General features: G+C 36.9%; 1 protein-coding gene across 1 annotated transcript in view; it reads right to left on the bottom strand.

Annotated features, from left to right (window-relative positions):
* Positions 1-25,188, bottom strand: part of DLG2 (discs large MAGUK scaffold protein 2) — a 2,075,147-nt gene that overhangs the window by 2,043,522 nt on the left and 6,437 nt on the right. Inside the window, exon 2 of the mRNA XM_032356653.1 lies at positions 16,557-16,688. Within this exon, the coding sequence (XP_032212544.1) occupies positions 16,557-16,688 (132 nt within the window). The remainder of the gene's footprint in view (positions 1-16,556; positions 16,689-25,188) is intronic.

Raw genomic sequence — 25,188 nt, 5'->3', positions numbered from 1 at the left:
TGCCCCCTGGAGTTAAGTGGTTCTAGGTACATTTGAATATATACGTACAGCCTTGTAAAGAGAAGGTTAATCTTATGGTTTCATGAAGATTTGTCATTGTGACAACAAACTGGAAACTGATATAAAATAGAACCCAGAGACTCAGAAACTAGAAATCAGGGAAATTTACGCTACATGGTATATCTGTTGGTTACTACTGGAATGTTTGGAATTCCTCACATACTTTAGAAAGTTCCAGGGCTGGGCACCTGGATGGCTTAGTTGATTAAAATCTGCCTTTCGCTCAGGTCATGATCTCAGGGTCCTGGGATTGAACCTTGCTTTAGGCTCCTTTCTCAGCAGGAAGTCTCCTTCTCCTTCTCCCTATTTCTCTGCCCCTTGCCCCACCCCATGCACGCTCTTTCTCTCTCTCATAAATAAATAAAAAGCCATGGGGTTTCTTTCTTTCTCTCTTTTTTTTTTTTAAGTTTTTTTTGTTTGGTTGGTTGGTTTTTTTTGACAGACAGCACCATGGGGAGAGAGGGAACAGAAACAGGGGGAGTGGGAGAGGGAGAATTAGTCTTGGACCCTGGAATCATGACCTGAGCTGAAGGCAGACACTTAACGACTGAGCCACCCAGGTGCCCCAGCTATGGGGTTTCTTAAGCAACTCTTAGGACCAACTAATGTAAATAAAATTAAGTAGGTCAGTGTTCCTCATTCTCCACCACTTCTATCATTTTCCAGAAACCAGAACTAACAGGATGGAAGGAAAGCCTCTTCTATGAGATACTTGTCAGATAATTCCTTTTCCATTGCTCCTTCTTGTGGTTAATCCTTTTCAACATTCAATAACAAATCTGAAAAGAGTATGAAGAAGTTAGAATCTACATTGAGATCTATGCTCAGTATAATGGGGTCACACATAAAACTTCCACTACACCATGATCAGCAAGCAAAATGTATAAATCTTTATTTACTGTGTCTGTGGCTTATCCAGCTGTTTCACAAACCCTAAATTCCTATAGCCTACTCCTCCTCCTGCTTATTTCTCACTAAAATAATGCCCAGTTATATGGGAGTAGATAGTTCTGGCGGTGGGCAGAGGGGGCATATGGTTTATCTACCATCATAGCCATCATAGTCTTAGGGGCAGAAATCAGTTGGGTTCACTGGATGTAAATGCTGTTCTTTGTCTCCTCTGGTCCCAGAGCAATGTCCCTGTCATCTGGTCAATGAGCATACTAATGGGTTCTCATGGAGGAATCTCTTTGGTAGAACCTGGAGTCCATTCTCTTGTCTCAAGGGAAGCTCCAAGGTGCTCTGCCCTGCTGACAACACTTGCCCTGGGCTCTCATTGCACTATATTCCTACATTCTTCCCTAAGGACTTGTTATAATTTCTATTCAGCAAAGGCATTTAATCAGAACATTACTGAGATGCTGACCTAAGACCAGCAACAGCCTACCTTCAGATTTCTTCTTAAGCAGTAAAAAATAAAACCCTACTTGCTTAAGCTTTCTATTCTGTCGCGGCTGGCACGACAAATCAACCAGGAAACGTGAGGGTTAAGAGGATGGTGAAAAGAAATTAAGAGACAAAGAGATGGGGGCAGGAGGAACACTGAGGAGGATGTCCAACAGTGCCAATTTTATTCCACATCTTACAAGCATTTATAAGGCAGATCACAATAGAAGGAGTAATCCATCAGTATCTAGTCAGATGACCACAAGTTTCTATAACAAGTTTACATTAACTACAAGCAAACCTTGTGATGCCAGGTAGTCTCAGCTAAAGCCATTAGCAAGACAGTCAACCAGGGAGTGGGTTATGGGAGGTACAGGAACCACAAGGACCAACTAAGAATCAGGACCCTGACCACATTATTCCCTTCAGTAGGGAGAGCATGTGGGAAGTCACATAGGCGAGCGCACGACACATAGCACAGACCCTTTCTCAGTGTTGCTCAAATTTCCTGTCCTTAACCCCTTATCAAGGTGTCTGGACTTTAAAGGAGACACAAGTCAGGGCCTGGTTTGATCCTCAACTCCAACCATGCCGTAGCCTCCAACACTTTTCAAATGAGGACATTTTTAACTTAAGATTCTAGCATAGGGACACCTGTATGGCTCAGTGGGTTAAAGCCTCTGCCATCAGCTCAGGTCATGATCTCAGGGTCCTGGGATGGAGGCCCGCATCGGGCTCTCTGCTCAGTGCAGAGCCTGCTTCTCTCTCTCTCTCTGCCTGCCTCTCTTCTTGCTTGTAATCTCTGCCTGTCAAATAAATAAATAAAATCTTAAAAAAAAAAAAAAAAAAGAATCTAGCATAGTATCAGACATGCAACAACACTCACTTATTCATCCATTCATTTAATAAATATTTATTTAGCGGCTATTATGTGATAGACACTAAGCTAATGTAAGAGATATAGCAATGAATAAGACAGGCAATATGGTTGCTTTACAGAATTTACACTCTGGTGGAGAAACGCCTGCAAAAAACTCATAAAAAGAAACTGGAGCTCAATCACAAGGAAAAGTTCGGAAGGAACTCAAACACCTGGAAGCTAAAGACCACCTTGCCTAAGAATGCTTGGATCAACCAGGAGATCAAAGAAGAACTTAAACAATTCTTGGAAACCAATGAGAATGAAGACACTTCGGTCCAAACCTAAGAGATACAGCAAAGGCGGTCCTAAGGGGGAAATACATAGCCATCCAAGCCTCCCTCAAAAAAATTGAAAAATCCAGAATACACCAGCTGTCTCTACACCTTAATGAACTGGAGAATCAACAACAAATCAAACCAACTCCACACGTAAGAAGGGAAATAATCAAGATAAGACCAGAGATCAATGAGGCAGAAACCAGAGATATAATAGAACGTATCAATGAAACTAGAAGCTGGTTTTTTGAAAGAATCAATAAAATCGATAAACCATTGGTCACACTAATCCAAAAGAAAAGAGAGAAAGCCCAAAATAATAAAATTATGAATGAAAAAAGAGAGATCACAACTAACACCAAGGAATAAGAAACAATCATCAGAAGTTATTATCAACAGTTATATGCCAATAAGCTAAGCAACCTAGATGAAATGGATGCATTCCTGGACACTATAAAGAACAAGGAAGAAATTGACAACCTGAATAGACTGATATCTAGTAACGAGATTGAAGCAGTGATCAAAAACCGCCCAAAAAACAAAAGCCCAGGACCTGACGGATTCCCTGGGGAATTCTACCAAACTTTCAAAGAAGAAATAACACCTATTCTCCTGAAGCTGTTTTTAAAAATTTTTTAAATTTAAAAAATTAAAGCAGAAGGAAAACTTCCAGACTCTTTCTATGAAGCAAGCATTACCCTGAACCCCAAACCAGGCAAAGACCCTACCAAAAAGGAGAATTTCAGACCAATATCACTGATGGATATAGATGCTAAGATTCTCAACAAGATCCTAGCAAACAGGATCCAACAGCACATTAAAAAGATTATCCACCATGACCAGGTGGGATTCATCCCTGGGTTACAAGGATGGCTCAACATTTGCAAATCAATCAATGTGATAGAACAAATTAATAAGAGAAGAGAGAAGAGCCACATGGTACTCTCAATTGATGCAGAAAAAGCATTTGACAAAATCCAGCATCCGTTCCTGATTAAAACGCTTCAAAGTATAGGGATAGAGGGAACATTCCTGAACTTCCTCAAATCTATCTATGAAAGACCCACAGCAAATATCATCTTCAACGGGAAAAAGCTTGCAGCCTTCCCGTTGAGATCAGGAACACGACAAGTATGCCCACTCTCACCACTCTTGTTCAACATAGTATTAGAAGTCCTAGCAACAGCAATCAAACAACAAAGAGAAATAAAAGGTATCCAAATTGGCAATGAAGAAGTCAAACTCTCTCTCTTCACAGATGACGTGATTCTTTATATGGAAAACCCAAAAGACTCCACCCCCAAACTACTAGAACGCATACAGCAATTCAGTAACGTGGCAGGATACAAAGTCAATGTACAGAAATCAGTGGCTTTCTTATACATTAACAATGAAAATACAGAAAAGGAAATTAGAGAATAGATTCCATTTACTATAGCACCAAGAACCATAAGATACCTGGGAATAAACCTAACCAAAGAGGTAAAGGATCTGTACTCGAGGAACTACAGAACACTCATGAAAGAAATTGAAGACACAAAAAGATGGAAGACCATTCCATGCTCTTGGATCAGAAGAATAAACATTGTTAAAATGTCTATACTGCCTAGAGCAATCGATACTTTTAATGCTATTCTGATCAAAATTCCACCAGTATTTTTCAAAGAGCTGGAGCAAATAATCCAAAAATTTGTATGGAATCAGAAGAGACCCTGAATCGCTAAGGAAATGTTGAAAAACAAAAACAAAACTGTGGGCATCACGTTACCTGATTTCAAGCTTTACTACAAAGCTTGTGATCACAAAGACAGCATGGTACTGGCATAAAAACAGACACATAGACCAGTGGAACAGAGTAGAGTCCCAGATGTAGACTCTCAACTCTATGGTCAAATAATCTTTGACAAAACAGGAAAAAACATACAGTGGATAAAAGACAGTCTCTTCAATAAATGGTGCTGGGAAAACTGGACAGCTATATGTAGAAGAATGAAACTCGACCATTCTCTTACACTGTACACAAAGATAAACTCAAAAAGGGTAAAAGACCTCAACATGAAACAGTAATCCATCAGAATCCTAGAGGAGAACATAGGCAGTAATCTCTTCGATATCAGCCACAGCAACTTCTTTCAAGATATGTCTCCAAAGGCAAAGGAAACAAAAGCGAAAATGAACTTTTTGGGACTTCATCAAAATCAAAAGCTTCTGCACAGCAAAGGAAACAGTCAAGAAAACAAAGAGGCAACCCACAGAATGGGAGACGATATTTGCAAATGACAGTACAGACAAAAGGTTGACATCCAGGACCTATAAAGAACTTCTCAAACCCAACACACACAAAACAGACAATCATATAAAAAAAAGGGGGGGGCAGAAGATATGAACAGACATTTCTCCAATGAAGACATACAAATGGCTAAAAGACTCATGAAAAAATATTCATCATCACTAGCCATCAGGGAGATTCAAATTAAAACCACATTGAGATACCACCTTACACCAGTTAGAATGGCCAAAATTAGCAAAACGGGAAACAGTGTGTGTTGGAGAGGATATGGAGAAAGGGGAACCCTCTTATACTGTTGGGAATGCAAGCTGGTGCAGCCACTTTGGAGAAGAGTGTGGAGATTCCTCAAGAAATTAAAAATAGAGCTTCCCTATGACCCTGCAATTGCACTACTGGGTATTTACCCCAAACATACTGATGTAGTGAAAAGAAGGGCCATCTGTACCCCAATGTTTATAGCAGCAACGGCCACGGTCGCCAAACTGTGGAAAGAACCAAGATGCCCTTTAATGGACAAATGGATAAGGAAGATGTGGTCCATATACACTAGGGAGTATTATGCCTCCATCAGAAAGGATGAACACCCAACTTTTGTATCAACATGGACCGGACTGGAAGAGATTATGCTGAGTGAAATAAGTCAAGCAGAGAGAGTCAATTATCATATGGTTTTGCTTATTTGTGGAGCATAACAAATACCATGGAGGACAAGGGGAGATGGAGAGGAGAAGGGAGTTGAGGGAAATTGGAAGGGGAGGTGAACCATGAGAGACTATGGACTCTGAAAAACAATCTGAGGGTTTTGAAGGGGGGTGGCTAGGAGGTTGGGGGAACCAAGTGGTGGGTATTAGGGAGGGCATGGATTGCATGGAGCACTGGGTGTGGTGCAAAAACAATGAATACTGTTATGCTGAAAAGAAATAAAAAAATTTTTTTAAAAATCTCATAAACAGAATTTCTTATTGTGATCCATATAGTCACAAAAATAAAGCAGGAAATGTGATAGATGTGACTTGGGGATGGGGAGGGAATGGGGAGTGAAACAGAAAGGCACTTTAGAGGCACTGGACCTAAATGATGACATAAGCCAATAAGGCAGATTTGGGTAGATTTAGGTAAAAAGGTACTTCCAAACAAAAGAAAAGCAAGTGAAAATGTAATCTAGGAAAAGAAAGAAGGCCATGTGGCTGGAGTATAGTGAGTGGGGAAGAGATGAGATGAGAGGTAGGCAGAGGAGATGGAGAATCTCACAGGTGAGAAGTTTGAAATTCCAACAATAATAGATATTACTAGAAGGTTTCAATAAATACACAGTATTTAAACTTGTTCTTAAGACATACCAGACAGGGGCACCTGGGTGGCTCAGTGGGTTAAGCTTCTGCCTTCAGCTCAGGTCATGATCTCAGCGTCCTTGGATTGAGCCCCGCATCAGGCTCCCTGCTCAGCAGGGGACCTGCTTCCCCCTCCCCCTCTGCCTACCTCTCTGCCTATTTGTGATCTCTCTCTCTCTCTCTCTGTCAAATGAATAAATAAAATCCTTAAAAAAAAAAAAAAAGACATACCAGATAAAGGGATGGTATCCATGATCTATAAAGAACATCTCAGGGGCGCCTGGGTGGCTCAGTGGATTAAGCCGCTGCCTTCGGCTCAGGTCATGATCTCAGTGTCCTGGGATCGAGCCCCGCATCGGGCTCTTTGCTCAGCGGGAGCCTGCTTCTCTCTCTCTCTCTGCCTGACTCTCTGCCTACTTGTGATTTCTCTCTCTGTCAAATAAATAAATAAAAAATCTTAAAAAAAAAAAAAGAACATCTCAAACTCAACAGCCAAAAAACAAAGAATCCAGTCAAGAAATGGGCAGGGAAGACATGAACAGACACTTCTCCAAAGAAGATATGCGAATGGCTAAAAGACACATGAAAAAAGGTTCAACATCACTAGCCATCAGGGAAATTCAAATCAAAACCACAATGAGATATCACCTCACACCAGTCAGAATGGGTAAAATTAAGTCAAGAAACAACAAATGTTGGTGAGGATGTGGAGAAAGGGAAAACCTCTTACACTGTTGGTAGGAATGCAAGCTGGTACAGCCACTCTGGAAAACAGTATGGAGGTTCCTCAAGACATTAAAAATAGAGCTACCCTATGACCCAGCAATTGCACTACTAGGTATTTACCCGAAAGATACAGATATAGTGAAAAGAAGGGGCTCATGCACCCCAATGTTCTTAGCAGCAATGTCCATAATAGCCAAACTATGGAAGGAGCCAAGATGTCCTTCAACAGATGAATGGATTAAGAAGGAAATGGATGGAGTATTTCTCAGCCAATGGAAAGGAAGTATACCTAATTTACATTGAAATGGGTGGAACTGGAGGGTATTGTGCTAAATGAACTAAGTCAAGCAGAGAAAGACAATTATCATATGATTTCACTCAGAAAATGGACTATAAGGAAGAGCATAGAGGACTGCCTGGAAAAGAAGGGAAAACTGAATGGGAAGAAATCAGAGAGGGAGACAAATCATGAGAGACTGGACACTGGGAAACAATCTGAGGGTTACAGAAGGGAGGGGGATGGAAGGAAAGGGTAACCAGGTGATGGGTATTAAGGAAGGCATGTGTTGTGATGAGTACTGGGTGTTATTATACACAACTAATGAATCATTGAAAACTACATCAACTAATGATAAATGATATGTTGGCTAATTGAATATAATTTTTAAAAATAGTTTAAAAAATTAAAATTTATTTATTTATTGGGGGGCGGGGCAGATGGTGAGGGCAAGGGAGAGAATCTCCAGCAGACTCCCTGCTGAGCATCCAGCATGACAGGAAGTTCAAGCTCATGATTAGATCATGACCCAACCCAAAATCAAGAGTCAGATGCTTAACTGACTGAGCCAGTCAGGTACCCTAAATATACAGAATTTAAACATTTTTAATGGGGCACCTGGCTGGTTCAGTTGGTAGTGTATGTGAATCTTGATCTCAAGGTCATGAGGTCAAGCCCCATGTTGGATGTAAAGAATACTTACATGAATAACTTTTTTTAAAAAAGAATAAACATTTTTAAACACACACAGTACAATACTATGAATTTGGCCAGTTCAAGTAATTGCTTATGATTTTACTGTTTAATCCAAATAACTTTTCAAAGTACTTATCATTATTGTACATATTTGTTTAATGTCTGTCTCTCACAGCAGATCATGAACTCCACAAAAACAGGTCCACATGTCTCTTGTCACCTAATTCCCAGAGCCTAATACAATACTTCTTGGACAGTAGAAGTTCAAAATATATTTTATCAAATGAAAGAAATTTAATGATAGACTATTCCATGACAATGTGCTACACACTTAGAATCAGTCTGAATTAGAATCCATGCCTGCATTCAAGAAGCTCACAGTCTACTGAGGAAACTAACATGTAATTAATTAACAATAATATACTGTAATAACTACTGTACCATAAATATGAACAAATACAGGAACATAAGGAAGAAAGTGACTAATTCTGCTTAAAGATGAGGAAAATATTAAGGAAGTTTTTAACCAAAAAAGTAATAAATACTCATTTCCTTTAGATGACACTAAGAAAAAACATCTATATGATGTTCTATTAATATTTAGTTCCATGGTTCAATAGAACATATATCCTATTGACAACATTTTTTAACATATTATTATCATAATATTTGAAGACATCTTGAAAGGCCTATTCCTAAAATAATCTTTTAGAATTTTCTCCATGTTTGTGTGTATATATATATATATATATATATATATATATATATATATATTAAAATCCCTACATCTATAAATTACATTTAATTTTAAAATATTCATATTATCATTATGCTGGCTATACAAAAACCTAGATGGGGAAACCTATTGTGTTCTGCTTTTTTGCCAGCTGCCATATATTAGTGACAGTGATTATTACCAAACTTTTATTTATTATGTACTTAGCAGAAACAGCCCAATCCTTTCATGTTCTCAAGAAACTTATGGGGTTTCATTACCTTACTCTGTATAGAAGTCTCATATGCCACCAAAATAAATTAAATTTTTTCTAATTCAGCTTTAGCACAAATAAAAGTATCTTTCATTTAAAAACAACCAGGCTTATAAGCATCCAAAGTACATAAATTTAGTTAAATGGTGCCATCTGGTGACATAAATCCTACAGCAAGTATAAAAAGTCCAGAGCCAAGAATGGCATCCAACCCTTTTGATGGCATCCGATGTAAAGTGTCAGATTTAACTTAAGATATACTGATTCCACATGACATGAAACACAACTAACCACACTCAGTACACAACAGTTTAACAAAGGGCGATGATAAGGATTACAAGGGCCACATTTTTTTCTTTTTTTTAAAGATTTTATTTATTTATTTGGCAGACAGATCACAAGTAGGCAGAGAGAGAGAGAGAGAGAGGAGGAAGCAGGCTCCCTGCTGAGCAGGGAGTCTGATGTGGGGCTCCATCCCAGGACTTTGGGATTGTGACCTGAGCCAAAGGCAGAGGCTTAACCCACTGAGTCACCCAGGTGCTCCACGAGGGCGACATTTTTATGCTTACCACTCTTGTTTCTCAAGTTTACCTTCATATTTATTTTTATTTATTTGGTTATTTGAGAAAGTGAGAGCAGAGCGAGAGCACAGTAGAGAGGAGGGGCAAAGGGAGAGAGAGTCCAACACAGGGCTCAATCCCAGGGTCCTAGGATCATGACCTGAGAGGAAGGCAGACACTTAACGGAGTCATTCAGGTGTCCTTCAAGTCTACCTTCAAATTTAAACAAGTCTTTGGAAAAGACTTAAGTTTAATATGATGCCTTATCTAATTCCTATAAGACAGTTTAAAAACTAAGTATCATGAGCATCCTGAACCCTTGTTTTTGTCGTATCCATTTTCTTACTCTCTTTCTGACCTCTATCAACCAGTACAATTTTTATCATCTCAAATGCCACTTCCCTAAGAAAGCTTTCCCTGATTCCACTGTGAAGGTTAAGCCTCTTGCTCATAGCATTCTCTCCTTCCCCTTTGTAACATTTATCACAATTGTAAATATAAACTATTTAGGCAATTTTGTTTAATGCTTTTCTCCCCAGTATATATTACAATGCCTAGCTCAGTGTTCAGTATACATCTTTTGAATGAATGGATGGATGGATGGGAAAAAAACGTCCTTTTCTGTCCTCTTCTTACCCAAATCCTATCACTGACAAGACCCGGATCAAGCTTACCTTTCACAGAAAAGTTTTCCTAGTAACATCAATCTGCAATGACCCCATGTTTCTCTGAACTCCTATAACAGTTTGGTCTAGCCTTCAAAATTTAGCCCTTGAATATCCTATCTTGTCCTTGTATGTATATGAATGTTACCTTCCCAGTTGCTTAACCTCCTTAAGGGTAGGAACTTTGTCTCTAGTAACATCCATCTGTATATACCCATGTAAATTAAACATGTCATAAATACTTTATTAATTATTAATTACTCAATTGTAATAGCTGGAATACTTGCATTCTTTATGTAAATGGGTCCTGTAAGCAAGTAAGTACATACATAGTAGAACTTAGTGTCTAAGAATCTAACATGCACTGCTTGCATTAGTTAAGACTTATTTGAAGGTGCATAACATGCAGTAATGTATTTGTTTTACTGGAGCACCTGCTTTGAGGCTGTAAGTGGCAGTAAGCGCTTACCTACTGAGTGAGCCTCGTGTATGCCAATAGCAACATCTCAGTGTAGCTTTGCTGTTCTCTATCCATAGCCTCATAAGTAGATACTATCATCAAGTATCCAAGTGAAAAAAAAAAATCACTTAAGTGTTTAAGATATATCATTGTACTTTAAAAAGAAAATTAGATACCATAATTATATTCTTTAATTTGGGTTCTTAAAGTACTCAAATTATATCCCAGAATAATAATGGCTCATTATACTCATTAAAGACCAAATCAAATCTTTATTAAACCCAAGAATAAATAAATGCCACAGTCCTATCTCACCAAATTTATTAATAATATTCACAAACTACATTACTCTCCTTAGTAGCCAAGTATCTAATCATTTTGAATATGTTCTCAAACTTTAGCATGCCTCAGAATCACCTGGAAGTTTTAGTAAAACACTATTTGCTGAGCCCTACTTCCTGAGTTTCTGATTCAGTAGGTTTGGAGTAAGGCCCAAGAATTTACAATGTTAGCAAGTTTCCACGTGATGCTGATGCTGCTGGTCCAAAAACCACACTCTGAGAACATCTCCTTTGGAGGATTAGAGCCAAGTTTTCCCAAATTCATAATAACTATGTGGACTTTCACATTCACTATAATCTATTTTAAAAATCCTATGACTACCTTATGATCTGCTGGTAAAAATTATACATGATGATGAATGATTAAGTCCAAAATAGCCATGATGTTTTCAAATAAATGTTATTTGAAATAAAATATTAAATTGAAATTACTGTATTGGAAAAATATGTGGGGCTTTTTTACTCAAAGTAAATGTGATAAAACTTTTAAATACATTGATTTTAGAGCACTTCCCAGCATTACATTTAAATAATTACCTAATCACATAGCTAATATATCTTTTGCCCACTTGAGTTCTCTCACTTCTCCATAAGGGCAAGGACTATCCTCTCCTCTATAGTTTACCATTATATCCCCATTTCCTAGCACAATGTCTAATACATACCAGATATTTTTTAAATAATTACTGAGTAAATGAACAAGGAAAATGTTGTACTGAAAGTCTACTATTATTAAGGCCCATATACTGGGGGTATCGAAAGGCAATACAACAAATGTTTTATAGTAATCTGAAAAAACCCTGTGAGACATAATAAAAGGACTGGCTAAAGCTGCTATCAGATAGGGATATGAGAGAAGGCTTCAACAAGGAGGTGGTAATTATCAATTCAGTAGTATATCTCCTTTATATCCCAATATCCAATATATTCCAATATATATTCTATCTACTATGTCACCCCTATGAGTCCATAGGGTTCTACATTAAAATTTATGGAAATGAAAGTATTCTACTCTAACGCAAAGTCTGACATGCAAGGGATATACATTTTTCTAAGATTTTACTGCTGGCAAGGTTTTAAGGAAAATGCCACTTTACTGACCATTCTGTCCTAAATCTTTCCCCAAAAGTCCCCCTCAAACACTGCAGTGAAACAAAAGGAAATATGAAAAGAACCCAGATGTCCATTGACAGATGAATGGAAAAAGAAGTTGTAGTATACAGGAGGAATTTAAGAAAGAAAATAGAGGATTATAGGGGAAGTGGGGGGAATAAACTAAGAAAAAATCAGAGAGGGAGACAAACCATAAGAGACTCTTAATCATAGGAAACAAACTAAAAGTTGCTGAAGGGTGGGGCTAGAGGGATGGGGTAACTGGGTGATGGGCATTAAGGAGGGCACATGATGGGACACCTGGGTGGCTCAGTGGGTTAAAGCCTCTGCTTTCAGTTCAGGTCATGATCTCAGGGTCCTGAGATCGAGCCCGGCATCAGGCTCTCTGCTCAGCACGGAGCCTGCTTCTCCCTCTCTCGGCCTGCTGCTTTGCCTACTTGTGATCTCTCTCTCTGTCAAATAAATAAATAAAATCTTTAAAAAAAAAAAAAAGGAGGGCACGTGATGTAATGAGCACTGGGTGTTATATAAGACTGACGAATCACTGACCTCTACCTCTGAAACTAATAATACACTCCATTTTAATTAATTGAATTAAAAAAATAAATTTTAAAAAAGAAATAAAAGGAAATGAAATCAGAAACAAGATTAACAAGATTTTTGAAAGGAGTTCAAACTCATTAATATATACACAGTTCTGTCCACAATTGTATAAGAATAAAGAATAAAAATAAAGGGCGCCTGGGTGGCTCAGTTGGTTGAGTGATGCCTTCAGCTCGGGTCATGATCCTGGGGTCCAGGGATCGAGTCCCTCATCTGGGTCCCTGCTTCAGTAGGAGGTCTGCTTCTCCCTCTGACCTTCCCCCCTCATGCTCACTCTCTGTCTCTCTCTCAAATAAGTAAAATCTTTTTTAAAAAAGATAATAAAAATTCAATAAGGTATTAAAACAAAGAACATTTGTGGTATATATCTGAAAATGAGCTGGCCCATTATATTATTAAAATAATTTTTACAAATATTATGGTGGTAATACAAATCTTTAACTATTCAAAGGAGATCTGGAAGAGAAGTTTCAAAATAATAAAAACATTTCCATCTTGCTTCTTCATTACCTAAATGAAGAATAATAACCAGCGTATCTTGAAAATCTAAATGTTTTAGCCATACTAAATAAGACAGAGCTAAATTATTTTGTAAACTACCACAGAATTCCAATTCACTTATATTCAAAATCTGTACTATTAATAATGTAATGTAATGTAATTATCCATTGGACAAAATTTTTCCTTAGTTTCACCACAAGATGTCACCCTAAGCTCAACATCGAAATGTACATTGCTATTTTAGGTATTTTTCCCTTTTTTGTATATTGATGAACATTAATTACTAACTTTTTAAAAGTTAAGTGTCTTTTTTCACTGTCAGTTGTTGATAAATGGGAAATTAAAGCAAAGGATACAGAAACTGTAGGAGGAAAGAGGGAGAAAGTTAATCAAAGCATTCACCATTCTCTGTTTATCATACATCCTGCTATTTACCATAAGAGGAATGTCTTACCATAAAATTTTATATTCTTCTTTTACTTTATTTTTAACTTTTAAAGAATGAACATATATTATTTTTGTAATCAGGTAAAGTTCTATTTTAAAAACTAAAAACATAATATCTTTGTCATCACTTTCTACCCTCCTATTACAGAACTCATTTATAAAATGCTTTAATGCACTATAATAATGGTCAAAATTACGTAGACAGAATTCTGCCCTCACAGATTACACAACTAAGACATAACAGTGTTTGGGATTTTTTTTAAGCAATATGATGGAAGGATCACTGAAGGAGGCTGTGTTAATTTTTGAAGTGATGCTTTTCATCTGTCAAGAGACGGGTTGGTTGCCTAGTGATATGTAAATATTACAGTATATCTTGCAATAATAATATTTTACTTTACTATGTATTTCTACTGGTTTTTCTGCATTATGACTCCCTTCTATTTCTAGTCAACTGAGATTCATGAAAGGTGTTACTTCAATATACTGGCTATCTGAATATCAGAACAATGGGTAAAGCCACTATGTTCCATTACTTGTAACAGAAAAAAGGGCAGGTGGTGGGGTAGGAGGTAGTTGGTCCAAATAGGAAGTTGTAGACCATAAATAATACTCTATTTATCAATAGCTCTCTGCTTATCTTTTTATAATAATATAATCCCTTCCAGGATGCAGAGGGCTATATAGCTTTTCTTCTTTTGAGTGCTTAAAGAAAAACAGTGAGAACACTCAAACATTCAACAATAATAAATTAGTTATCAGTATTTAGCAACACACATGGAATTGAAATGAAAATTGTGTTTTGTTGTATAATGTTGCTCCATTCTTTGTGGTCTGGTTTATTCCAAAATGACTTCTAAAGACCAGCCAGAGCAAATCTATCCATTCAAAGCTGGACACCAGGATTACTTATATAACAGCTTTTTACAGATTATTGTTGCCTTTCATCTTGTTAGAGAAATTCAAACTATGCTATAGGCTTTTTGCCAAGATATTTATAATTCACCCAAAACAATAGCAAAATGCAATTCTCTGTCATTCATTTGCCCTTTTATTTCCCATGTAATGATATTGTGATACCAAATGGCAACATTACCGAAATATAGTAAAATTATCTAAAGCATCCAACAATGTTCTTCCTAAATCAAGCTCTCAGAAATTCAAGCTCTCAAAAGACTTGGTCAGTCTCAACTAAGCATATCACACAAATCTACTCAGAGATACTGCCGTTCAGTTAACAGCCTTTACTAATTATCAACTAGATGAAACCATTATCTTTTAATTGAGAAACTTGGGGCTTAAAAATGTTCTCTAAAATACTATTCTCTAATGACAGGATTTATTTAAATTCTGTAAGACTCCATTTAGAGTTGTTTTTATTTAATACCAACTAAGATGATTATAGTTATTTGTGTCATTAAATCTTACCAGCCACAGAAAAATATTTTAAAGAAATTAATCCACGGGCAAAACAATCCTTTAAAGCATTTTACTTCTATTTTTATTCAACAGATGAATTTTAAATTTTCAAAATTTAATGTTTTTTTTATAGTGACACCCTAAGGTTGGAGTTTTTGTCAACAAGTGTCGACATAATAAAACCATAGATAAAATATTTTCAAAATTAATCCTCATAAGTTCCCATTTTTATATTTTATATATAAACCACCAGACCTGAGAAAATAATAATGTGTAGTAGACTCAGTTAATCTTTTAAACGTACTGTTAAAAAAAAAAGTACTGTTTAAGTTTAGTAAACTATAGTATAATTGAGTGGGGTTTTTTTTAATTGTTTAGTTGATTTTTTGTTGAGGGGAGGTATTTGTTTATATCTTTTGCTAGTTTATTTTGACTAAAAAAATATTATGTGAAGAATTAGGTTATCTGCATAAATACAAAAGATACATATAAAAAGACACAGATACATAAGCTAAATCCTTGAATTTCTTCACAATTTTTAATATGAGAGATTAAACTAAGCTTGACATTATATGGTGAAATTTATGACAAACTGATTAAAATTCCAAAGCATTGAGATTTTTTTTTTAAGATTTTTTTTTTTTTTTTTTTTTAATCTGAGAGAGAGAGAGAAAGTGAGAGAAAACATGAGAGGGGAGAAGGTGAACCAGAAGAAGACTCCCCGCGGAGCTGGGAGTGCGACTCAGGACTTAATCCCAGTTCTCCAGGATCATGACCATAGCCAAAGGCAGTCGCTTAACCAATTGAGCCACCCCAGGCACCCCAGAGCACTGAGATTCTCACCAATAAACTTTTCAATATGGATCATAAACCTTCACAAGAGAAGCAAAACATGAAAGGAATATTTTAATTTTGTTTTAAGAGGAGAGTAAAAGTAGAACTATGATTCTGAACAGAAAAGGCCCATTGTTTTTTGTGCTAGCCAATTCCTTCTCTAAAGGAAGGCATTTGTCTTCAATTTTTTTACCACTGACTGTTCAGGTTTATTCCTGTGTAAACTTTTTCCTATATAAAACATTCCTTCAATATTTATTTATTTAAAGATTTTATTTCTAAAGATTTATTTCCCTGCACACAAGTACAGGGAGCAGCAGGCAGAGGGAGAGCGAGAGGGAGAAGCAGGCTGCCAGCTAAGCAGAGAGCCCAGTGTGGAGCTCAATCCAAGAACCCTGGGGATATGACCTGAGCTGAAGGCAGACACTTAACTGAGCCACCCAAGTACCCCTCAATATTTATATTTTTAATAACCTACACTTTTTTTTCTATTTCATCACAGTTCTTCTTTAGGTTAGCCTTAAGTAAGAAAAAAAAAAATCATTCTTTCCACCAACAAGGAAAATTATTCCAGTTTTTAATTTAGTTAACATGAGGTCATTACTCAAACTGTTAAGCACATTCTGACCATTAAGATGATAAATAAATTTGTAATACATACCTAGCAAAGCTTGGAATAAGCTGCTCTTAAAGATACCCATCACCTTTTTAACAGCATTTTTCAACTGTTGTTCTTCTGGTTTCCTTAATTTTTTGCAGTATTCTTCCAGTAATGATAAAGCTCGGTCAGTATCTGAAAAACATGATTTTAAAATTCTATCTTAAAATTGAAACATAATATTTAACATGAAATGTACAAAAAATAAGATATGTAACTTTCCATTATAAATTCCATATAATCAAGTGATTCTTAAGAATATTTTGTTGATTTTTGCCCAGTTCTTATAAAAATAGCCAACTTACAGATATAATTGATGAATGAGTAGTTCTGACATAAATATTGGTTGATTTTTTTTGTTACATTAATAAGATGAAAATGAAACAAGATGGCTTATGTGATAAACCTTCACTCACTCCTTCATCAATTTTGTGATTTCTGTACTGAATCAAATAATTTTTGAAGAGTGGACAAATACTTCCTCAACTTCTATGCTAATCACAGTATAATTGCTAGAGACATAATATAGTTTTGCTTTTTGAGAGAGAAAGAGAGTGCACGCACATATGAGTTGGGGGGAGCAGAGGGAGACAGAAAGAAAAATAATCTTTTTTTTTTAAAATTAAGATTATATAATGGGGCCCCTGGGTGGCTCAGTCATTAAGCATCTGCCTTTGGCTCAGGTCATGATCTCAGGGTCTTGGGATCAAGCCCTGCATTGGGCTCCCTGCTCAGGGAGAAGCCGGCTTCTCCCTCTCCCACTCCTCCCACTTGTGTTTCTGCTCTTGCTCTTTCTCTCTGTCAAATAAATAAATACAATCTTAAAAAAAAATCGTATTTATTTTTTTGAGAAAGAGAGATCAGACATAAGCAGGGAAAGAAAGAAGCAGACTCCCCGCTGAGTACAGAGTGGGACACAGGGCTTTGAGCCAAAGGCAGCTGCTTAACCAACTGAGCCACCTAGGCACCCCAGGGAAAGAGAATCTCAGGCAGCCTCCAGGCCCAATGCTGAGTCTGATGTGGGACTCGATTTCATGAGCCTGATCTGAGATTGTGACCTGAGCCCAGACTACGAGCTGGATGCTTAACTGACTAAGCCACCCAGGTGGCCCAAAGGAATATACTTTTAACTTACAATTACATTATTTTCTTTACCACATTTTTAGCAAAATAATAAATCAAGCCCTGATTTGTAGCATGTGCAATTTCCAAGGTGTAAATATTCCCATCATGGCCAATTTCAAGATGCCAACATGATGTCATTGAACACAGACTTGGGAAGAAGCACTTCTTATACCACTGTACAAATGAGGCCTTCCCCAGTTTTCCTATATATCATAGCAAACCTCAAGCTTACTCCATTGAAAGAAAAGAGAATTTCAATAGGCAATAATAAATGGAGAAGAATGTCATGTAATCAATTTTTTACCTAAAAAGGTTATAAACATAAATGAATGTGGATACAAAGGGAGCCTTCTCCAATTTTAGAACAAGATATAAGCATATGCTAATACATTGGGCAGAACTTTAACTTTTTAAAATTTTTCATACTTTGCATGGTAAAATACTTCATTTAAATATAATATTTAGACTCTTTGAGTAAAACACAACTATTTGAATTCACATATTGACCAAGGTAAAAAATCAGTAATTTCCCTGAAATGATTATGTCTTACTGACCTCACTTTTGAACTCATTCCTAATCACTAACATAAACATGAACAATACCATAATTATCATATGTCTTCCTCAGTACTTACATGTATCTTTGGGCTCTAAAGTTCTGTTATCTCTAATGCATCATGATTTAGTGTTTTTTATCCCTTCATTCATTAGTTTTGAAAATCCACTAAGTACCAGACATCTTTTTCTTTTTATTCTCTCTCTTTAACAATTATAATTTTTTAAAAGATTTTATTTATTTATTTATTTGACAGAGAGAGATCACAACTAGGCAGAGAGGCAGGCAGAGAGGGAAAGAGGAGGAAGCAGGCTTGCCGCTGAGCAGAGAGCCCAAGGCGGGGCTCGATCCCAGGACCCTGAGACGATGACCTGAGCTGAAGGCAGAGGCTTTAACCCACTGAGCCACCCAGGCACCTGCAATTATAATTTTTTTTAAAGATTATTTATTTATTTATTTGACAGAGAGAGATCACAAGTAGGCAGAGAGGCAGGCAGAGAGAGGGGGGAAGCAGGCTCTCTGCTGAGCAGAGAGGCCGATGTGGGGCTCGATCCCAGGACCCTGAGACCATGACCTGAGCCAAAGGCAGAGGCATTAACCTAGTGAGCCACCCACATGCCCTAACAATTATCATTTTTCAGCTCTTTTTCACTTCTGTGTCACTTTTGTAGGTATTCACATACTCTGATTCTTTTATGCTTATGAGTGACAATTCTTAAAAATGTATCAACAGCATTTCCATAATCATATCTATAAATGTAATTTGCTAGATAAGAGGACTTTCACTAACTCATTCAATACATATTTACCTACTAACTACCCAGGGAAGACATTGTATTGATTAGAGCAGCTAGGTGTTCTCCAAACCAACAGAACTTATTATGCTTCTCGGCTCTGTATAAGAAAAATCTGACACATAAAATAAGATGCTAGAATATAAGAAAAAAACAAGTGGTCAATATGGTCAAGTGTCTCTTAGACAATTTAGACTTTTGCATGCCAGCATCTAGCACTGGAATTATGGCTGCCCTTCTTGCTTCTTTTGATTATCAGTAATGATCACATTCTTGTGTCAATTCCATTATGCCCTTTATCTATCTCTACTTAGATTCTTATTTCTGATTAATCAAAGCTAGAGCCTGAGGGTAATATAAAACTAGATACCTTTGTACAGACGAAAAATTAAGCAAAAAATAAAAAAATAAAAAACATAAGATAACAAGGATCCTGTTGTACAGGACAAAAATCCCTAGACAGATGTTGACAAGTTGAATAAAGTGGAAAGTTGAGATCATTATCCAAGTCAGCACTAATATTTTAATTCATTGCCAATGTAATGACCTCAATTCTCCTATTTTCTTTTTTTTTTAAGGATTTTATTTATTTATTTGAAAGAGAAAGTAAGAGAGAGAGAAAGCAGAAGGAAGGAGAGGGAGAAGCAGACTCCCTGCTGAGCAGGGAGCCTGACACGGGGCTTGATTCCAGGACTCTGGGATCATCACCTGAGCTGAAAGCAGACACTTAACTGACTGAGCTACCCAGGTGCCCCATCTCCTATTCTCTTCATTCTTAAAACAAATCTATTTTCATAGGACTCCTCAACTACTGAAAGAAGGAAAGTAAATTTGGATTACCTGAAGGCAGGCACAGGAAGAAATGGGGAGAGGGGGAAATAATTTATTAAAATAAATTTTTTTGCAGGAAATATGCAATGCAAAGGATATGGTGACTGTTACATAATTGGAATTGTGGGTAGTCATGTATCTCTTAATTAAGGTTCAACTCTTTGGTTTAAGAATAACATTGCCAGAAGTTATAAATAATTTGAGACATGTAATTTAAATCTGAAACAGTGAATGGCAATAGTGCTAACAAATGAATTTTAAAAACAAGGAAAAGTTAGCAGAGGGTGATGGGGTTATGGACATTGGGTGGGGGGCAGTGTGTGCTGCGGTGAGTGCTGTGAAGTGTATAAACCTGACGATTCATAGACCTGTACCCCTGGGGCTAAAAACATATTATATGTTTATTTTAAAATTTTTTTTAAATTTTTAAAAAAGAAAAAAAAACAAGGAAAAGATGACACATAAAATTACTTGCAACAACTTAAAAATGGAACAATTTTTGAATATATAGTGTTGTTAAGAAAAAAAAGATGAAAGTATAGTAGAAGAAAAGGCGAACTTAATACACAAATCTCAGAGAACAAAGCTGTTAGAATAATGAAATTTCTTTACATAAATTTATGCAACATTTTTTACAGTTTAAAAAGAAATTCTACATGCATTATCTTCTCTGATTCTCACCATTGAGAACTCGTATCATGTCTATTACACATGAAACTGAAATCCATAGTAGCTTGACCAAGAGCACAGAGCTAATAAATAACACATTTAGAACTTAATCCTAAAACCTTTGATTGCTATAGCCTTCTCTCCATACTACCCCCCTTAATCCTCCAGAAAAAGAATTGAGTAATTTTTTATTGGGGGAAAAAAAAGGAACTTGGAATCAGACATAAATCGTATTAGTGAACTTTAGAATCTAGCATTAAATGTTGAATTAAATTTTCCAAGTTTAATTAACATAAAAATTGTATTTATAACATATAAATAGCCTTACCTTTAGAAGTCTGGCAGATCAAAATAATAAGTTCTTTCTTTCATTAATCAGCTATTTATTTATTTATTTTTTAAAAGATTTTCTTTATTTGAGAGAGAGAAATCATAAGCAGGCAAGATGGGCAGAGGCAGAGAGAGGAGCAGACTCCATGCTAAGCAGAGAGTCCAATGCAGGACTCTATCTCAGGACCCTGGGATCATGACCTGAGCCAAAGGCAATGACTCAACCAACTGAGCCACCCAGACACCCCAATCAGCTATTTAGTGAGTATCTTTACTATGCTCCAGATATTGGAAACTCAATATAGTCAATATTCTACACTCGCAAAGATTTCTGAATGAAAGTAAAGGTAATTCAACTGGAAAGTTCAACAAAGTAAAAGATTAAAATAGAGTGTAAGAATGCTATGATGAGGTACCAGGTATCATGAGAGGAGAGAAGCTGATGTCAATAGAGACCATGTTAAATTTGGCCTTCTACCCAAGGAAGAGTAATAAGCCCTGGAAGAATTTTTTTTTTTTAAGATTTTATGTATTTTTCAAGAGAGAGTATGCATGCAAGCAGGGGGAGGGACAGAGAGAATCCTCAAGCAGACGCCCTGTCGAGCATGAAGCCTGGGGCTGGATATCAGGACCCTGAGGTCATGACCTGAGCCCAAACCAAAGGTCAGATGCTTAACCGAAGCCACCCAGGTACCACCTAAGAAATAATATTTTATACATTTTGCAAATGAAGAAACATAAACTGAGAGAAATGTAGTAACTTGCCCAAGGCTACACAACCAGTAAGTGCTGAAATCAGGATTCAAATCCTAATCAGTCCAGCACCAAAGCCTATTTTAAAATATTATGCCATAATGAAACCTGACTTCCTGGGAAAGATCGTAGTATTTCTTCTTTCTGTAATTTTGGCAATTACACTTTACTCCTTCCCCCCCAAAAAACTGTTTTAATATACTTCAACAAACACCTGTCGATATGGTATTTCCACTGTTGAAACAAAAAGATATTATACAGAAAGGCAAATTTTTATTACTACCTTTCAAATAAGCCATGTTTTCAGATTTTCTATAGAACTGTTAAATTCTATAATTGTTCAGTTCTATAAAATTGTTAAAGAGAAATGGGGAAATTGCAAGGTTAAGTAGTAATAAATAGAAAGCAAGACTAGAGCAAATTTCACCTACAGTTGAATATTGAAATATTCCAGTTGTAGCAAACTAGAAAAAGAAAATGAGGGGCGCCTGGGTGGCTCAGTGGGTTAGGCCGCTGCCTTCGGCTCGGGTCATGATCTCAGGGTCCTGGGATCGAGTCCCGCACCCGGCTCTCTGCTCAGCGGGGAGCCTGCTTCCCTCTCTCTCTCTCTCTGCCTGCCTCTCCATCTACTTGTGATTTCTCTCTGTCAAATAAATAAATAAAATCTTTTAAAAAAATGAAAAAATAGATAAAACTTCAAATTTGAACAGTGGAAAAAATGACCAGACTTAGAGCAAATCTAAAGATTATAACCATTCTGTAGATAAAGGAAGGTTTACAAATTATTTTAGCACCAATGAAAGAGATAATACCCAGAAGAAGTGTAACCAAAAAATATTTTTAAAAAGCATAGTATGGCATTTCCTGTCTGCAAGCAGATGTGTCCTCAGTCACATCTGAGCAGGCTTGCTCCAAAAGCTGACCAGGAAGCTAGACCTAGACCACTAACAGAAGGGGACTGACTCTGAACACACCTTTCCTCTTCAGTGGACCAAAGAAAAAAATTATTCTGATGATAAGCATTTCTGTAGCACTTTCCTACTTACAACTTTTACATGGACTAGATGTTTTTATTTGGCCAACACATTAATCCTAAGAGGTGAGTATTATTAGTACAGTTATGTTTTAAGATAAGGAATTTGAAGCTCAATCTGTTAACTTGCTTTAGATAACTTAGCCAGCCAATGGTAAAGACTGGATTCCATCCCTGGGCTCTTCTTCACTGCACTACGATGCCATTCATTTGTTCCAGGAACACCATACTCATACAATGAAAAGAACATTGGAAGAGCTTCTGGTCCTAATTCTATCACTAACTAACTTTATAAAAGTAAAGTTCAGATACATTACCTTATTTGATGTAGAAAAGAAATAACACACATTAAGAGGTAGGGAACATATTAAACCCCTTTTAGAAAAGGAAACTGAAATTCAGGAGAATTACTTGATTTTCACAAGGTCACCTGGTAGCATCATCATAAGGAGGCATGTAAACTCTTTTGTACATGTGGGAGACTGGCACTTTGAGATATCAATTTTATTCTCTCCCTAAACTTGCCCATTTTCTTTCTTCTCATCTAAGCAGGTAACTGGTACTGTATTTGATTACCTCAAGGCAGGTATGTGCCAGGACAAAAACAGAAAGATTTTTAAATCATTCCCATTTTGCTTTCCTATAGCCTAAACTCTCAGAATAAAAGGATTTGCTACAAAGATGAAAGAAAGATTCACATGTATTTACAGAGAGACACAGAGAGATATTTTAGCTCCTCCCCAGTCTAGAAAAAGGTTTCCTCAGCTGAAGGAAAGAGAGAGAAGTCTCTGGTTTCCAAGGCAGCAGGGATCTAGGCTCTGCTTCCTTATACCATTGCCTGGAAGGCAGAAAGAACCCAGCAAGGAATGTCATCATACTTCCATCGAGGTAAAGAGAAATACTGAAATTCTGGGGTAAAAAACCCATGTCTGGGGGCACCTGGGTGGCTCAGTGCGTCAATCCTCTCTCTTTGGCTCAGGTCATGATCTCGGGGTCCTGAGATCAAGCTTCACGTCGGGCTCTCTGCATAGCAGGGAGTCTGCTTCCCCCTCTCTCTCTCTGCCTGCCTCTCTGCCTACTTGTGATCTCTGTCTCTTTAAAAAAAAAAAAAAAAAAACATGTCTGGGAAGTAGCAAATCACTACCAGACCAGAAAGAACTATCCAGACAACTCATGTCTTAGGGGTAAGCTGTTCTATATAGGATGATCAATGACCAGATTATACCGCCTTTCCGGGTGGAACTCTACCACAATCCCAGAAAAGTAGGGAAACCTCAAAAGTGACTAGAGTGACTTTGTCCACTACTCAGTGACCGAGAATCAAAAATAAAGTTGACCAGGCGCCTGGGTGGCTCGGTCCGTTGATGATCTGCCTTCAGCTCTGGTCGTGGTCCTGGGCTCCTGGGATGGAGCTCTGTATCAGGCTCCCAGCTCGGCAGGGGGTCTGCTTCTCCCTCTCCTCCTGCTCTCTCTCACACTCTCTCTCCCTCAAATAAATAAATAAAATCTTTTAAATAAATAATTAAAAATTTTAAAAATAAAGTTAAGCTACAGAAAATGGATATTCCTTACAAGACTGAATTTATAGACTAAGAACCCATCTCAATGATTATCTAATCTTGTCCCTTCTAGAAGCCAGTCTGACTGCTGGTCTAAATTTTTTCTCACAATCACTGCTGTTGATGATGATGATGATGATGATGATGATGATGATGATGATGATAGAGGTCATGATGGTAAGTTGAAGGCAAAGAAAATAAATAATGACCTGAAACAGCATCTTACCATCTCCCACACTGGTAAACCTCTACTGGTCTTCTTTGTCTCATCTTAATTGTCACCTCTCCAGAAAGAATTCCCTGATTCCTCTAGATAATGTTGGGTGCTCTATGACATGACAGTGTGTTAACCTCGCTGCACAACAGTGAAATTGCCTGTTTCCACATTTACCTCCTTAATAATTTTAAACATCATAAAGGATATACTAAATATCATTTCTGACTGGAAAAAACACACCTAGCATAGTGTCTGGTATATTGCAGGCACTCAGAAATCTTTGGTGAGTGGATAAATGATAGAATAAAAAATGGAAGAAAAGCTATTTCCTTAAATACATGCACACTTAGCTTTTAAAAGAATTTGTGGTTGCTTACCTATAAGGAATTTAAATAGAACAGAACTTAATGATTTATTCCAAGTCTTATCACACTGTAGATGATAAAGATGTCATATCTCTCCAAAATGATAGGCCCCCTACAGAAACTTCAAAATCTTATCTAACAGAGTTAGGGCCTCAGTGACTAGTAAAATAATGTCATCAGAAGAAATAGGATACATAATCTTGCCATACTTACCCATAATCTTTGAAAGTTTTAACTTAGTTCATTTTCTTTCTACTTTATAGTACATCATTCCTCTTGGTCTTAAATTCTAAAACAAATCAGGTCAGGAGAACTGTTTCATAATATAGGTAGTTTGGCCATAATTCTTGAAATAGCTTTGAGAAATTTATTAAAAACTGAACCTATGCAGAAAGCTTACTAC

The sequence above is a fragment of the Mustela erminea genome, chromosome 9 (genome assembly GCF_009829155.1).
Source record: "Mustela erminea isolate mMusErm1 chromosome 9, mMusErm1.Pri, whole genome shotgun sequence".
Taxonomy (NCBI): domain Eukaryota; kingdom Metazoa; phylum Chordata; class Mammalia; order Carnivora; family Mustelidae; genus Mustela; species Mustela erminea.
The sequence above is the reverse complement of the archived record's forward strand: the minus strand, read 5'-3'. Positions and strand labels throughout refer to the sequence as shown.